At 41.6% G+C, this 17,971-nt stretch overlaps 1 protein-coding gene across 1 annotated transcript; it reads left to right on the top strand.

Moving 5' to 3' along the window:
* Positions 1-13,427: 13,427 nt before the first annotated feature.
* On the top strand, positions 13,428-16,131 carry LOC111860696 (G-protein coupled receptor 55). Its single transcript, XM_023844632.2, has 2 exons — positions 13,428-13,962; positions 14,844-16,131. Exons 1-2 carry the CDS (start codon positions 13,853-13,855, stop codon positions 15,775-15,777), a joined length of 1,044 nt encoding a protein of 347 aa, XP_023700400.2. The 5' UTR covers positions 13,428-13,852; the 3' UTR covers positions 15,778-16,131.
* Positions 16,132-17,971: the final 1,840 nt, after the last annotated feature.

The raw sequence follows: 17,971 nt of genomic DNA on the forward strand, positions 1-17,971 counted from the left end.
GCGCTCTGGGCGTCAGTGTAGTGGTGGTTCTGTAGGGGGGGCACTGCTGCCATCCCAACAAGCATGCCTCCCCCGCCCCCCTAAACGCATAGGTTACTTGGGTCTGAAATAATTGTATGTGGGATAAACTTTTTTCTCCACTGGGAACAAGCAAAACAAAACTCTTAACTCTTAAGGAAGAGCAAGCAGCTAGAAGGTAAATGCCCCCCACCTCTCCCAGCTGAAATGGTCTAGACCCGGCCCTGCGTCAGTCATCTGTCGAACTGATCATAGATCATGACTCAAAGCAAAGGGTCAAACTTTTTTTTGTCCAGCACATCAGGTGACACAATATCCTGGTGATCTGAACGACAAATAGAGTCCTTTGTGATTTAAAGACTAACTCAGCCACATTTGAAACTTTAAATTGTCTTTGTGTTTTATAAATACACCCGTATACATCACAGTGGTATTTTCTAATTGCACGGTCGTCAGCAGTACATTCTTGCAGTGAATACCTGAAACGCCATCCAGAACCAAAACCAGCTTAAGAAGCACGTGAGGGGAAGTGCTGATGTGTTCCGCTTTTGGACGGCTTTGGAAGTTTTGGTCACACAAGGAAGGGTGCGCGGTGTCTGTGAGTGATAACAGGAGACTGGGCTGGGTCCGGCGATGGAATGTGACTCGCTTGATTCAACTTCTCTGATACTACCTGTGGTACTAATTCCCTGCTCTGGGAAGTCACTGGGTACTCAAAGAACAATACAAACTAGCTAAAGACACATAGTGAGACAATAATTGCACATGCAACATAAACTCCATCCAATGTCACTGATATTTATTATATTCCTGTCACTCTCATGGAAAATTTCTGCACAGAGTATAAAAATTTTGCAACTGCAGTGTTATTTATAAAGTTGACCTCCTATTACTGGTTCCAGGTCACACTTTACTTGAGGGGGCATAAATAATGTAGTATATGCTTACTTAATGCATTAATTAACCAGTAACTAAGTGTTAGTTACATATTGATCCCATACTTGTATATCATTAATAAATCATGACAGTTCATGTATTCCATTCACGCACTAAATTAGTTAACAGTTAACTAATTACATAATAATGGTAAGACCACTTGAGGCAAAAATAAACTCATTTACTACTCAATAACAAATCATGAACTAATATAGGTTTCCCCATGAAATACATGAACTGTCATAATTGATTAAGGATGAACAAGCATGGGATCAGTACATAAACACTTAGTTATTGGTTAATTACTGCATTAAGTAAGCATGCACTACTACATTTTCCATGACCTCTTAAGTAACATGTTACCAAGAGCATGATTATGTAAAACATTACAAAGGAGATTTCCAGTCAAGTCAGACTCATTTCAACATATGAGCTTGTCCGACACTAACATCAGCTTTACACAGAACAAGTTAGACACACAAGACAATCTTGGATAAAATAAGCTGTACATAGTGCAACTTTCAACTTGGGCTGTGCGCTAGGTTTATACTCAAATGCTTTTTTTAATTATTATTGTCATTTCAACAACATTCTGTACAGTGATACAGTACGTAGTGAAACGAGACGATGTTCCTCCAGGACCATGGTGCTATATATAACACTACATCAACACAGGACTACATAAAGTGCAAGTGTGCAAAAAGTGCAAACGTTGCAAAGAAAGTGCATCACGAGTCTGGTGGGTAAATAGAAGAGATGATAATGTGTGACAGGCTAATTCTAAAGTGTAAATTGCAACAGTGCAATGGGTTGTGCAAACCATTCTTGAGGTAGTGGGGTGTATAAAGGTGTGTGTGTGTGTGTGTGTGTGTGTGTGTGTGTGTGTGTGTGTGTGTGTGTGTTTGTATGTCTCAGTCCAGTCTCTGATTGTTCAGGAGTCTGACGGCTTGAGGGAAGAAGCTGTTGCACAGTCTGGCAGTGAGGGTCCAAATGCTCCGGTACCTCTTGCCAGAAGGCAGGAGGGTGAAGAGTGTGTGTGAGGGGTGTGTGGGGTCCTGCACAATGCTGGTGGCTTTGTGGATGCAGCAGATGTCTGTGATGGAGGGAAGAGAGGCTCCAATGATCTTCTCAGCTGTTCACACTCTCCGCTGAAGGGTACATTATCTCAGTTTAGAAATGTATGTGTGAACGGCATTTAGTGCAGGAACAGTGGGTGCATACAGTGAAGTGCAGTGTAATGCAGGTCCTCCGTTGTTCTGTGCATCTGATGCAGAAAGCATGCAGCGCAGGCAGCTGGTAAACAGTTATGAATTTAAGTTGTTCAGTGGAATTCTAAACACGGTGCCGAAGCACAAGAGAACTTAGGAGTCCGATGGAAAGAAGCTGCTACAGGATGGAATGGAGCTGGTCCAAATGCCCCAGAGATGGCAGCTAGATGTTTAGGTCACGGGTGACATGTGAAGGGTCATTGAGGATGCCAGGCCGTCTGGATGCAGTACTTATCAAAGATGTCTTGGATAGATAGCAAATCTTACAAAATACCTAAAATAATGGTCAATTAATAATGGTGAGTCCAAAAAGAACCTTATTTCTGAAGTATATTTTATAAATGTACATAGTTTTAAAGGACATGCAAAAGGCAGTACAGTACACACAGTTGGTGACAGCATTCTTAAAATGAAGGCCATATTTGATCACTTCCACCAGATGGCGCACTCTCCATTCCACACCACATAACGTACTCTATTGATTCAAAATAATGGAAGTCAAATGATTCTCATTAATTGCAGAGTTCTGCAAAATTACAAATTTATGAATTGTGCCGCATTCCACTCATGAACTGGAATTTGAATTGGAATGACGGGAAGAAGAATTTATTTCAATTCAAAGAAATTCAGTGTGATCACACAACACAAGGACATTTAATCTAGCAAATAACATAATAAACTTTCTAGATGGCATATGTATATACTGAACTTTACTGAAAAAAGGAGTGACAATCTCCTTGCAGCTTGGTGAAAAAAATGTGTTTATTAACAAAATAGAACACAACGAGGAAGACACAAAAGAAAAGGACCACAAGGGGTCAAAACAAAACAGGAAAAATAAGAACATAACAAGAAGCGAATACACTGGGGAACTGAGCAACACAGGGAACAGGACTGAGCACCAGAACAGCTCAATAAACACACAAACTAACCACAACCGCATACAACTACAATGAACCATGAAAGAGCAGAACTAGAACAGACACTTAGATACACACAGAAACACAGAGCAAACAGGGGACAGGAATAAATCGTAATCAAATGAACCAATCTCAAAAGGAGCAGTGGAACAATTAATAAGTGCAGAACTAGGGAATACTACAAACACTAAAACTAGAAAACACTAACCAACACTCTGGGAATACAGTAGGATGACAGAACCAATTAATACAAAGAACAGAAGTGAACAGGAAAACAGAACAGAAAACAAGAAACACGGGGGAACAAGACTTATATTAATAAAATGGTGAGGCTTGTTGTTAGTTAGTTCTGAACCCATGACTAGCAGGTTCTCACTCTAAACAACATACGCAGCCCACTGAGCTATGTGGCAGTTTAGGGAGCAGAGAGAGTACATAGGAGCTGAAGGGTGAATGACAGGGAGGAAGACAGGATGACCAGCGACACCTGCTGGCCAAAACGGGGAGGAGACACGAAGAGCAGGGTTGCACCGGTGCCATGGGCACATATTTATTGTTTTTATGTATTTAACTGTTTATGTGTGTTAGCATTTGTGAGGAGTCTCAATACCGAGTCTCAATACCGTAGCTTTCCTTGTGAGTGTCATTGGGTTGCCAGATGAATAGGGCCTTGATAGGGTTGCTTGTTTGACTGTTACCCCACATGCCTGTAGTGTTTGAGTCAACTGTCAGATGTATTATATTTTTGTTACTGTATACTGTTTAACATTTTTTAACATTAAAAGCAAATGAAAGAATATATGTTGCTCTTATATTCTGCACGTAGAACAATACTTCTCGTCTTTCAGTTAAACCTTAACACTATAGCAAAAAGCAAAGCATCATGGGAAATGCAATTGTGCTTTACTCCAAAATGTATGAGTCATTGTTCAGTATTGTTATATTTATTCAGCAAAAGATGAAAAATTTTCCGTCTACACTGAAGATTCTGTCAGCAGTTGTAGTGAAACCGGCTCTAGTGAGGAATTTGCAGGCAAGTTGTGCTAACTCAGAAAATCTGGTTTGGTTTCCTTTCCAGTAAAAGCCAAATAGTTGCCGTCGTCTGCTAAATATGGCTGACTCAGGTACAGTCCTGTGAAAAAGAAAGTACACCAGCACATCAGCAAGGGTGACCATCTCTTTAAAAGCAGAAGTTTTGGAAGTTTGCCAGTCTGGAGCATTCAGGTGTATGTTAACACAATGCCAAGGAGGAAACACATCAGCAATGATCTTAGAGAAGCAAATGTTGCTGCCCATGAATCTGGGAAGGGTTATAAGGCCATTTACAAACAACTGGAAGTACATCATTCTCCAGTGAGAAAGATCATTCACAAGTGGAAAACATTCAAGACAGTTGCCAATATTTCCACGAGTGGGAGACTCTACAGACCGAAGTTAGCATGTTAAACTTCATGACAGTACAATTAGAAAAGACTAAAGAAATATGGCTTGTTTGGAAGGGTTACCAGGAGAGAGAACCTCTTTTCTGTAAAAAAAGAACATGGCATCACAGCTTAGGTTTGCAAAGTGTTATCTGAACAAACCACAAGACTTCTGGAACAACGTCCTTTGGATAGACGAGACCAAAGTGGAGATGTTTGGCCGTAATGCACAGCACCACATTTGGCGAAAACCAAACACAACAGATCAGCACAAGCACCTCATACTAACTGTCAAACACAGTGGTGGAGGGGTGATGATTCAGGCTTGTTTTTGCAGCCACAGGACCAGGGCACCTTGCAGTCACTGAGTCGACCATGAACTCCTCTGTATACCAAAGTAACAGAGAGTCAAATGTGAGGCCCTTCTGTCCGAGAGCTAAAGCTTGGTTCAAATCTACAACCAAATGGCTGAAAAAGAAAAGAATAAAGGTGTTACAATGGCCCAGTCAAAGTCCAGACCTCAACCCAATTGAAGTGCTGTGATGGGACAGGACCTTAATAACGCTGTGCATAAATGAATGCCTGCAAACCTCAATGAAGTGAAGCAACATTATATAATCCTCCACAATGATGTGAGAGATTCATAGTCATACTGTAATTGATACAAGCTATTGAATCATGGGGTGTGCTTAGTTATTCACACATAGCTTCTCCGTTTTGGTTTCATTTTTGTTAAATAATGACAAAGTGGAATCTGTTGTATGTTGTTGTGTGTTGTTTTACAGGATAGATTTAAATAATTTGTAAAGACCAGATGGTTTTGTATTAAGACCTGATATGTGAAATCACAGAAGTGAAGAGGGTGTATTTTCTTTTTCACAAGACTGTGTATGATGACATCATGTGGCGCTTTGGTCATGGGTGAGTGACTAATATAACTTTCCATGTAAGAAGAGAGTGGGATGTTTCTTGGGTTGGGCACTTGGCCAGCACTGAGTCTTGGAGGTATACATAACATTTTAATTATTAACTATTAGTTAAATTATTAGTTAAATAATTTATTCTACAGGTGACACTTCACCACATGGATAAGCCAGAAAGATATTAGAAGAATCTTCTGTGGACAGAGGAGTCCAATGTAGACCTTTTTAGCTTGAATGAAAAGCATTATATTTGGTATCATTGAGCAGGAGAAAAGGAAGGCAATCAGGTCCGTAACTGAAGCCGCAGAGAAAGCCAGAAGAGGGCAGAACCGTGGATAAACGCCGCTGGGACACAGGTTGGGGCCTGATCAAATCTGGCTGGGTCCCTGGCTGACGGTGTATGATGTTGAAAGACCCAAAACACCCACTGACCCCAGGACACATCACTGATGATGTGTCCCAGGGCATCTGTATGATGTATCTTGAACACACAGTCAAAAAGCAAACATTGCATTCTAGTATATGAATGTTATTACATGTGTCAAACATGGCAATGGAAGTATCATGATCTGGGCCCGCTTTGCTGCCATCTTAGGTGGAACTATGAATTATAAATTATACCAGCAAATTCTACAGGAAGATATCAGGATACCATCCCTGAAGTAAAAGCTCAAGAGAAAATGGGTCACGCAGACCGTAAATACACAAGTCATTCTACCAAAAAATGGTAAAAGTATAAGAAACTTAATATTATGGAATGGCCAAATCAAAATCCCCAACTTTAACCCTAAAAAAGTGTTGTGGAAGGACCTGAAGCATGCCGTTCATGTGCGGAAGCTCACCAGCATCCCTGAGTTGCAGTTGTTCTGTGGAATTGAATTCTACTTTCTTATATAATTCCTTGGTAAGACCCCACCTTGAATACTGTGTGCAGGTTTGGTCACCATACCTCAAGAAGGACATTGCTGCCTTAGAAAAGGTGCAACGAAGAGCTATGAGAATGATTCCTGGTCTTAGAGGAATGTCTTATGAGGAGAGGTTAGCAGAACTGAATCTGTTTAGCCTTGAGCAAAGGAGACTAAGGGGGGATATGATTCAGGTCTATAAGATTCTAACGGGTCTGGATGCTGTTCAGCCAAATGACTATTTCAATATTAGTCTAAATACTAGAACTCGTGGCCATAAGTGGAAATTAGCGGGAGAACATTTTAAAACAAATTTGAGGAAGCACTTCTTTACACAGCGTGTAGTTACAGTATGGAATAGTCTTCCTGCTAGTGTAGCGGAAGCTAAAACCATGGGTTCCTTTAAATCAGAGCTAGATAACATTTTAACAACTCTGAGCTATTAGTTAAGTTCTCCCCAAACGAACTTGATGGGCCGAATGGCCTCCTCTCGTTTGTAAATTTCTTATGTTCTTATGTTCTTTAAATTCAAATTCTAATTGCAATTCTGCATCCTGCCTCCAATCGTAATTCAATTTCATGAATTGAATTGGAATTTCACAGCCATTCTCAATTCAGTTCTAAATGGTGCATAGGTCTGACTAATTGACCATTCACAGTAAATGATAAACACCAACAGCACATGCGATGTGAAAACCTTTTAAGAACATAAATTAATGGATGTATTTAAGAATAATAATTGTGTGTATAAAATACTGAAACACTTAAAAGCACTCTGAGCATTGAATAAATGACATAAGGTCTGAGGCAGTGAGTCACTCCCTACCGAAGTCAAACCCTCCACCACCAAAGTAAAAGTGATAAGTTGGTTTGCTCCTACCTCATGATATTTCCGTGTTGCTGCCACTGTGATTAATATGGGTTAATGCAAACATTCAGGGCTACACTCGATATAGGAGATCTCTGCTCTGTTTCTTAACAGGAAGTAAATTACTGAAAGTAAAAAAATCCATAAATTTTAATTCAACTGATCCTGGCGAACCTGAAGCCTGTCACGCGAAACAGAGGGCATGAAGCAGGGCACACCCTGGCAAAGGATGGCGTCCATCACAGGGCACACCCTGGGAAAGGATGGCGTCCATCGCTGGGCACACACGGCCAGTGACACACAGCACAGCAAACTGATTCCTCTAAGCTACATGCGTTTGCACTGTACGAGAAAACCAAGGTTCGTGTAAGAATCTAGACAAAGGCAAAATGAAGGGTGGAAATGCAAAGATATGGGAGCAGGAGTCAAATCCACTGCCCTGGAGGTATGACATCACAGTGCTACCCACCTAGCTACGAGACAACCCCGGTTCATTACTGTAATGTAAATGTACAATTAAATATGAATCATCAAACTAATTACTAACCTCAAGTTTTTGTGTTATTGCAATTTGCATTACAACTGCAACATCACCTTGAAAAGTCATTAACATCAGATGAAAATCGCGGCATAGGCCCAGGCTGCACATCACCCTTGAAGGCCCCAACACATGCAGACGGCACCCTAAGCACAAACTTCCCGTTATGCTGACACATGCACCTCTGACACAGAGAACACCAGCACCCTAATGCTCTGCCTATACATAGGCTTTTATCTGTGTGTATATATCCTGTGCAGCCACATTGTCATGCGCGGTGTTTGGTACCTCGCCGCCACAGAGACATAGCCTGCACAAAAGTGCTGATAATGCTGTGGTAGCAGGTACCGCACTCATGTAGATAACATTTATCTGCAAGAGCCAAAAATGCGACTCCAGTGTGGAAACTATGGTAGATACAGTAACGGCAAGCATTCCAGTGAAAACTATCAGTAAATGGTAAGAAGGAAATCAGATTTCAACCGAAATTAAAACATTTCATTGCGTAGGCTCCAAGCTCAACAACAGAAAACAGAAAGTGACCCGGCAACTAACAGCATAGATGTGTCATTTTAAGTTTATGGCCTTTGTTAGACCAGGATGCCCTTTAGAGTGCTGATATCCTTTGCATAAATTGGGGGGGGGGGGGGGGGGGCACTATTGTCCCAATAATTAAGAAATACTTCAATGTATCTATGAATATACTTCAATGTATCTATGAATATAATGTGCTAGTCCTTCTGAAAATTATGAAGTGTCTCTGTTCACAGACAAAACCAGAAGCCTTTTCACATGTTTTTTTGAACCTGGCATGAAACTCGTGATTCCCTAAATGTGATGACGATGACGAGCCACTTCCACACTCAAGACAACAGGCGACTAGGCAGCTCGTTAACGGAGACAATCGACTATAACCACATTTGCCAGACTTGCCCTTCCCTAAGAGGAAGTCGCCTTTTTATCTCATACGACAATCTTAGCACTATGCCAGACATGCTGCCGTTCTTAACGTTAAACCCCAAAAACCCAGTTAGAGGTGCTTTGATCCCCCAGTTGTTACCGGCGTGTCACACTCCAAGAATACGCCGTGCTTCATCTGACACACTACATATTCAGCACGAGACGCAAAGCAGCTGTGCAAAGTAGTGCAGGATCTCTGTTGATTTTTATCAGCCAACATGCATTGTGAACCATTTCTGCAAAATGTGAGTTTATAACCAACACGGCATTATACCGGGAGATAGTTATGTTTTAAAGCTGAATCTTGCATTGAATTGCCCATAATGATGTGTCTTTTGAAAACACTGTGAACTACCTTTACATCAGGCAGGAAGAGGCCTGCACAGCTGTCTGATAAGCAGGAAATCTGCGGTTTTATGTGTAAGACATCTGGGTTAGGACTAGACTTCTGTTTCAGCTCAGAATTGTATTTGGTGCCACTGTCCTACTGACTGCAGCACCTAGTTAGGGATGAGTAAGACCAAGGGCTGTCCACCACATCATGGGAGAGAGTTAGAACATAGGAACATAAGAACATAAGAACTATACAAACGAGAGGAGGCCATTCGGCCCATCGAGCTCGCTTGGGGAGAACTTAACTAATAGCTCAGAGTTGTTCAAATCTTATCTAGCTCTGATTTAAAAGAACCCAAGGATTCAGCTTGCACTACGTTATCAGGAAGACTATTCCATACTCTGACTACACGCTGTGTAAAGAAGTGCTTCCTTAATTCCAGTTTGAAATGTCCTCCCGCTAATTTCCACCTATGGCCACGAGTTCTTGTATTTGAACTAATGCTGAAGTAACTATTCGGTTGAACAGCATCCAAACCTGTTAGAATCTTATAGACCTGGATCATGTCCCCCCTCAGTCTCCTTTGCTTGAGGCTGAACAGATTTAGCTCAAATAACCTTTCCTCGTATGACATTCCTCTAAGACCAGGAATCATTCTTGTGGCCCTACGCTGCACCTTTTCTAAGGCCGCAATGTCCTTTTTAAGATACGGTGACCAAACCTGCACACAATATTCTAGGTGAGGTCTCACCAAGGAATTGTATAATCTTAGCATTACCTCCCTTGACTTAAACTCCACACACCTGGAGATATACCCCAACATCCTATTGGCCTTTTTATTGCTTCCCCCAGTTGATATGGGGGAGGGGGGCACAACGTAATAATCTAAATGCTATGGTCTATTTATTGGGGGAGCATGAATGAATCCAAATTAAATATTGGGGGATATATGTCCTGCACCTTCACCCTCTGGCTGTTTGTTGTTACTGCATGATCCAGTCAGGTTTTTTATTTAGCTATTTTACGATTAATTACTCGCATTGATTTTTAACTTTTTCTTTGAATTGATATGCAGAATTTGCTTATTGCGAACTTATTACTGTGGAACGAGAAGGTGATGGCAGATTCACAATTCTCAATACTGAGATACTTCAGCACTGACTCTGAAGAGGACATGAGTAGGTAGACAGGGAGACAAGCATACGATGAATTCAAGTCTGCAATACTTACTATGTTTGTTCACTGAGTGATTAAAATCCTACTTTGCCCACACCACCTGCCACAAGGCCTAATTTGGTGAATTTGGGCTTAAACTTTTAATTGCATTTACAACATTGGAAATGTGGCTAACTGGGTCATCAAAGGCCACAACAGGAATCTGCTTATTGGGTCATGAACTGCCTCAGCAAAGCAGAAGAAGTTCTAGCATCCAAGCAGCGTGTCTCAGGTATGTGATTAAGTGAACTGGCTTATTGATCAGAAATCAAGGAGACAAAATCAGACAAAAACCAGTACTGCAAGAACGCAGCATTTCATTAGGCCTGCATAGTTTATTCTTATCCAGAGAGATTGGTTACAAATAAGTGTATTTACAGTTTACACACATAAATTGTTTCTAGATGTTGTTCACTTCACATTTGCCCTAGAATACTGGATCAGTTTCCTTGCTGGGAGTTGAACATGGGTTCTAGAGAAACCCTACAGCAAACCACTACTGCGTCTTTATTTCTGCATGTCAGCGGTGGGGTCTTCCCAAAACACCGCATTTTCTGATGCTCAAAAAAAGACACTTGCAATCCTACACTTTCAAAGTTCTGGGCTCCAGCAACTTCGACTGTCTAGACTACAAGCGAAACAGCCTGATACTTGCTACACAGCTGGCTACAAGGCTGTTTCAGAAAGCTTTTAAGAAGAGGAAGAGAAACGGGCAATTTAACGCAAAGGAAAATCAGGTGGTACAGAAGAGGCGCACATCAGACGCGTGATACTATCACACGAACACGCGAAGAACCACAAACTCCTTCTTTCGATTTCATTTCATTATAGCCCAAATGCTACACTTAAGGTATAAACAATATTTTAAAATGCCGTGCAGAATTAATTATTATTGAAATTTGTAAAAACACTGGAATAATCAATATGCATGGTTCTTTAGTTTGTCAGTTATCAAACACATGGGGAGAGGCGATGTGGCAGACTTTCCAAGTTCTTCGTACGAGCGGGGACTTGGAAATGTTCCGATAAGGAAGGTGTAATAGAAAGATGTATGTAGGTCATCTTAGTGAGCGGCTCTTTTTTGTCATTGGGGTGTCATTACCCGTCTTTTTAAACCCTTCACTGTACACATATTTCGTTGTAATTGTGAGCGTTCATAATGACCGACTACTCATTCAGAAACTACTGAAGCTTTACATCCACTTTGAGTCTAGACGGGAACAAAAGACTAGCATTTGCGCAGACACAAAAATAAGGCACTCTCCATTGCACAATGTATATCGTACTTGCACAACGAAAAGCAAGTACCCAACTGTTTCTTGTCCCCCCGTCTCTGCGCACGCATGCTCTTCCCACTTAATCGGGTCTCCCACACACTACTGATGATCAGCTGAGAAAAGCAGAGACTAGCGCACGCAGTCATATACCCTCGCGACTTACGCAAGCCAGGTTTCAGACCGCTGAGCTCTGAATTCCCCACCAGCATAAAACACCCCGAATCTCCCCAATTCGAAGGACAGATCGTTTCCTTTCCATTGAATGCAGAGCTGGTGATAGCGTTGTACCAGTATTTTAAATTGTCTAATATTGAAATCCAAACCCCACTTTCCGTGTTTAGCCACACTTGCATATAAAGACGGTGGGGGAAAAGGAAGGGAAAAAACGAAATAAGATACACATCATAAACAAGCATTTTCTCATGTCCTTCATTTAAATCGCGGCCAGTATCTTACTGTTAAGTTTCCATCGAAATATAAGCCTTTGCTCCGGCATAATCAAAATAATCAAGATTTTTAAAAGGTTTAAGAGTAGCCTAAAGTGTTAGCAGATTATAGACATGTTCAGATCCGAGTCATTACCCACACAATTTACATATAACGGAGATCCGGCCTTAAACCATTGTGTAATTTTGTTTTTCTTGTAATTGTACATTTTCTGATAGAGATCAATTAAAAATAAAATCATAATCTTGCGTGCATCAAAAATATTTCTGTAAGTTACGTTTGTATGTAGCCCTATGTTAAATATGTATTCAACAATCCAAAAAGCTTGACTATAGTGTATACACTGTATCTCATTGTAGCTTGCAGCAATTCTTTTAGCGGTGAAGTTGATTTATATAATGATTCTAACTGGTAGGTTGCGGGTGTGGTATTTGGCAGCATCATTTTTTAGACATTGGACTTGTATGGTAAGGACCCAAAACGAATCGGTAACGAATCGGTGTTATGTAAGGTAATATTTCAGTCACTGATTTTTGGTCACACTGTTCTTGAGGGGACATGAATAATGTAGTAGTACACGCTTACTTAATGCATTAATTAACCAGTAACTAAGTGTTTGTTACGTACTGATCCCATGTTTCATGTATTTCATGGAGAAACCTATATTAGTTCATTATTTGTTTTTAAGTAGTAAATGAGTGAATAAGTAATTTTTGACCCCTCGTGGTCTATAGTCTGATTTTAACCAATTAGTTAACTGTTAATTAATATAGTGCCTGAATGGAATACATGAACTGTCATGATTGATTAATCGTGAACAAGCATGAGATCAGTACGTAACTAACACTTAACAACTAACCAAATATCACTGAATGCATTAAGCAATGACGCTTAGCAAACCACGGCTTTACCTCAAACGCCTGCGTAAAATGTTGTAGCCTACACGATTTTCAAAGGAATCTTGACATCTTAAAATGGCTGTACAGTGAAGCTATAATAACATTTATTTATTATTTTTTTAAAATCCAAATTCTTTAATCCACTGGTAGACATCAGTCTATTTGGAGGTAGATTACAACAAAAAAAAAACGACTTCGCGTGCCTTCAGCAGTGAAAAGACGTCTAGTCATTTAAAGTGTGTCAACACCAACGTTAAAAAAACCAAGCAGAGGGAAACACAGTTCTCTGTGTCTCTAAAGAACATTTCACACAACCGCAGCTGAGACTAAGTGCTGTACAATCAACATGGTAAAAACCCGAACACTTAAAAACATAAAAGAAGATAGACAACTCCTATACCGAGTTAAAAGCTAAAGAATAAAAAAGCGAAAAGCGCTGTTGCCCGACGAATATGGCAGAACCAATGGCATAACATTGGGTTGAGCTTTTGGGGGGGCTGCTGTCTCCACCCATTTAAGGGAGTTCATGGGGTTGTATTGCCATTCGTTAATTAAACATTATCAAAAATTATTTAGCAATGCCTCAGCGTCACATGCAGGCCTATATAGGCTACTTAACTTTCTAAAATAATATACGACAACAGCGTGATACCACTTTGTTCGAAAATGCTAAAATAAACAAACGTTGCAATGCTTAAAATGCATGACATATAGAACCAAAATGTAGATAACCGCACAAATCAACCGAGGAACATCTGTGGGATTTAACTGTCCCAAGCGTACAATTCATAAATAATTTGAAATAACCCAGAATTATACATGTAAACAACACTTCTTGCCCGAGGCAACCGGTTGTCAAACACGTAAGGTTGGTCTCTCACTTTTTCTCTGTCAGGGGAAGTGGTTACGGTAATAGCATAGGAATGCTCTGTACAGAAAGAAGAAGCGCATCAACATTTAAAAAGCGACCAGTCCAGCTCAGAGAAGATATGGCGAGCACCATGGCAGTCACTGCGCTGAGTCCCTTGGTCAGGTAAGACCGTTTACCTGTACAGGTGCCTCCATTTGTCATCGTTTAGGGGACGATTCCTGTTGTAGCCTGCGTCTCACTGCTTAGGTGAGTTAGACAGGTATGCAACACGGAAAGCATTTACTGACATGAGTAAGCACGAATACGTTTCGCTAATTCCTACACTTGCAGGTGCTTTGGTGGCCGAAGCAGTCACGCAGAGCCGAGTTGTACTGGGGGTGAGACAGGAATAAACCCGTACTTAGTGAATCGTGAAAATTGTTCTTAAAATTTTCTGATGCCCAGTATGAAAAGTGAGATTGCTCTCGGAATATTCCGTTCTATTTGTTTGCCTCGCCCCCAATTCAAATCAAAGTTTCCATTCTGCAGAAAGAAGACGGCTTTCATTCCGTTTGATGTCATTGTACACGATTTTGCAATACGCAAAGTAATAACCAGTGTAATTTCTTTTTAGTATGGAAAAAAAACATGCAACAGTGACTTGCTTAACATCACGTTTATTAAATCCAGCTTTAAAAATCTGGGTAACCAATTTATCGATTTCATGTAGAGTGCGGAGACGGGAGTTCACATTCATACATTTTTTTTGTCAAAAGACTGCGTTTGTAAGAGGTCGGGCTTAGCATGTGTTGTAAATGTTTTCTTAAACTTTTTTTTAAAATACTGAAACTGACTTAGGTTAGTTAGCGGGCTTCTGACAGGAAGTTGTACTGGTTATCATGGGACTGGACCTCAGACACATGGACAACAAGTGAAGTAAACATGAGCTCTGTACTAGGAAGATATTCGTGAAACAACAGCTTTATATAGGCACATATTTTAGATTAAAAAAATATACATAATAATTATACGCAGACCCAATACTGACCATATTCCTTTTACAGTGATGGCAATGAGACTGACTGTGACTTCGCTAAGGTGGATGGACTGATGAAATCTCTTCAACTGGTCATCTACATTCCCATCTTTGTATTCGGACTCATGCTGAACACCACAGCCTTGGTGGTATTCTATGTCCTGCTGAAGAAGTGGACTGAGACGACTATCTACATGACCAACCTAGCCTTGATGGACCTGTTGCTGCTCTTCTCGCTGCCTTTTAAGATGCATGCCACCACCCATAAATGGGCTGTCAACGTGAAGCTCTTCTGCTCCTTCCTGGAGAGCCTGCACTTCGTCACCATGTATGGCAGCATCTACACCATCATGTGCATCAGCATCGACCGCTACATCAGCATTAAGCTGCCCATCCAGGCCCGGACGCTGCGCTCCCCGCGTATGGCCCGGATGGTATGCCTGCTCATATGGGTGCTGGTCCTATCCGCCACCGTGCCCGTATACAAGTTCCACAACACCGACGAGAAGCAATTCCGCTGCTTCCACGAGTTCTCCAATGACGGCTGGAACCCGGTGCTCATCGCCTGCGTGGAGGTGTTCGGTTTTCTGCTGCCGGCGCTGGTGCTGGTGGTATGCTCAGTCCAGATCATCCACACCCTGAAGAAGTCGCAGGAGTGCAGTGCTAAGAGTCTGGCCTGCGCTCGAATCATCTACAGCAGCCTGTTCGCCTTCCTGGTGCCCTTCACACCCAGCCATTTAGGAATCTTCCTGCAGTTTCTGGTACACCAGGGTACCATCACTGACTGCACGGCAAAGACCCAGATCAGTCTGTATATGCAGGTGACCATGTGCCTTGCCAACATCACCTGCTGCCTGGATGCTGTCTGCTATTACTTTATGACTAGGGAGATCCGTTCTTCCAAAGACATTCTCACCAGGTCCATCAGTTACCGGAGGCCGACCAGCACGTCAGAAGTGTGAGACATGGTTCAACTTTGCATTTGCAACACCAGCGCGTCGGAAATGTGAGACATGGTTCAACTTTGCATTTGCATCTTGCGTGGAGCGGCCATGCAAGGGGGAAGGCCATGACTGTGCAGGGTGATCCTAATCCTCTCAGGCAGTCAGGAGTTTCAGGAGTATGAAACATGCAGTGACACAAGATACTGGAATGAGGAGCTTTCAGTGTCTCTGGTGTATGGAAAAAGCCTTTGTTCTGTTGTCACTGTCAATTTTTTTATGAATATAACTATGCAATACATATGCTGTACGCTATGCGGACATAAGCATACGTGTCAAATCATGGTGACGGAATAAAGGAACATGGTGACAGTGATGACATTTTCACTTGTGTTAGGCCAGTGAAGTCACTGCCGCTGATTAATATGTAGAGCCTGACTTCCTGGAGAGAACTTGATTTGTTTTGCTAATGGATGGTTGATATGTTTGATATTATTTGCCTTTCATATGGCACCCAAAAATCACACAGGCACACACACACACACACACACACACACACACACACACACACACAGTTGTGCTTTTCATAAACCGTTTACAGTAGCTGGAATTCTTACATCCACGTCTGTTTGTCCTTTTGTATGTAACATACAGACCTTTGTCAATATTTTATTCACAATACTGGAAAACACACTGCAGTAAATCACAGGTGTAGAAAGTGACATTAAATTAAGTGATTGCACTAGTGTCCAAATCATTTGTCGAACTACTAAACTTCTTTGGATACTGATGCCTTTTACCAGCATAGACACTTTACTGAAGTCACTGTGAGTCACTGCAACCACACAGAAACCAGTGGTTTGGCGTGCAGATGACTCTGAAAATGAATGCATTCACGAACACATGTGCAAATAACATACTCCCACACACATGCAGTCAGGCACATGCAGACATGCATGCGCAGACACACACAGAGGAGTCACGCTGCATGGCAGCAGTATGTCCACCTTTTAGGCCCCATAAAGTGGCTGCTTTGTTAGCCCCCCCCCCCCCCTCGTTAATGCAAACGACACTTCCTGTGGCTGCAGCTCTCAGTACCAACAGTAAACAGTCAGGCTCAGGAGTTTCACTGTAAGATGGCTAATCTACAAATCTACATGATTGTAAATGTGGTGCGATTGTTGGTGTTCCAGCATCTCAGAAACAGCCGGATTTTCAACCCAATTCCCTGCCCCTCCTCAGGTACCAAGTCCAGGCAGCGTACACTGTCAAACCGAGGAAGTGGTCAGCTGGCTGGAGTGAGGTTTTCAATTCAAGTCTGCACACGCATTTAAAAAACTTACATGTATGTAAGTTTTATTGCTTTGTAAATAGTCAGTAGGGTTTGCAGACTACTCCAACGCTTTTGATGTAGCTAATTTTAGGTTTATAGTGGAATAATATAGATTTCTTGCGTGAGCGTGAGAGTCTGAAAGAGTACGTGTCACGCCCTGGTACTAATGGCAATGGGCTATGACCGGCACTTATACAGCTTAGAGTTTACATGAAATGGTCAGTGGCAGAGAGGCCAGAGGAGGATCAACGGTCTTGTTAAAACTAGCAGGAAGGTCTATTCTCAAAGCTGTTCTAGAGATAACTATTTACTGGTAATTGCCAGGAGCACCAAATAAAGCAGCCACAGTGTATATGATCACAAAATAGACATTTTGTTGTAAAAAGAAAAATATATATATTATAATAATAATGCTGGTAAATAAAAAGGAAAATTAAGTAATATATAATAAAGAATGGGAGAAAAGTTCTGAAAAAGGACCCAGCTGAATCCAGTGTGAATAAACGGACTCCGACCCAACGAGTTCTGAAGCCTCGTTTCCGCCGTCAGTACTTACGATTCTCTTCCACCATCTAGTGGTGAAAGTGAGGAAATGCAAGATGTCAGCTTATGTGAGGCTTTTACTGGGGAAACATATCAGACTGTCCCAGACTTACGACTGGGTTCCGTTCTTACAGACAGGTTGTACGTCGAAATGGATGTATGTCGGAACTGGATAACCGCACTGATATTTAGATGTGAGAATGAGACTGGGAGATGCGTGAGAGGCAGGGATAGTCGCGCTGCCATGCAAGTACAGTGCTACCTCTTGGCAACCATCGTGCGGCGCACAGCGTGCACTAGGTAGCATAGTGCTGCTGGGCGCACGGCCACGCGAAATGT

The sequence above is a fragment of the Paramormyrops kingsleyae genome, chromosome 17 (genome assembly GCF_048594095.1).
Source record: "Paramormyrops kingsleyae isolate MSU_618 chromosome 17, PKINGS_0.4, whole genome shotgun sequence".
In the NCBI taxonomy this organism is placed as follows: domain Eukaryota; kingdom Metazoa; phylum Chordata; class Actinopteri; order Osteoglossiformes; family Mormyridae; genus Paramormyrops; species Paramormyrops kingsleyae.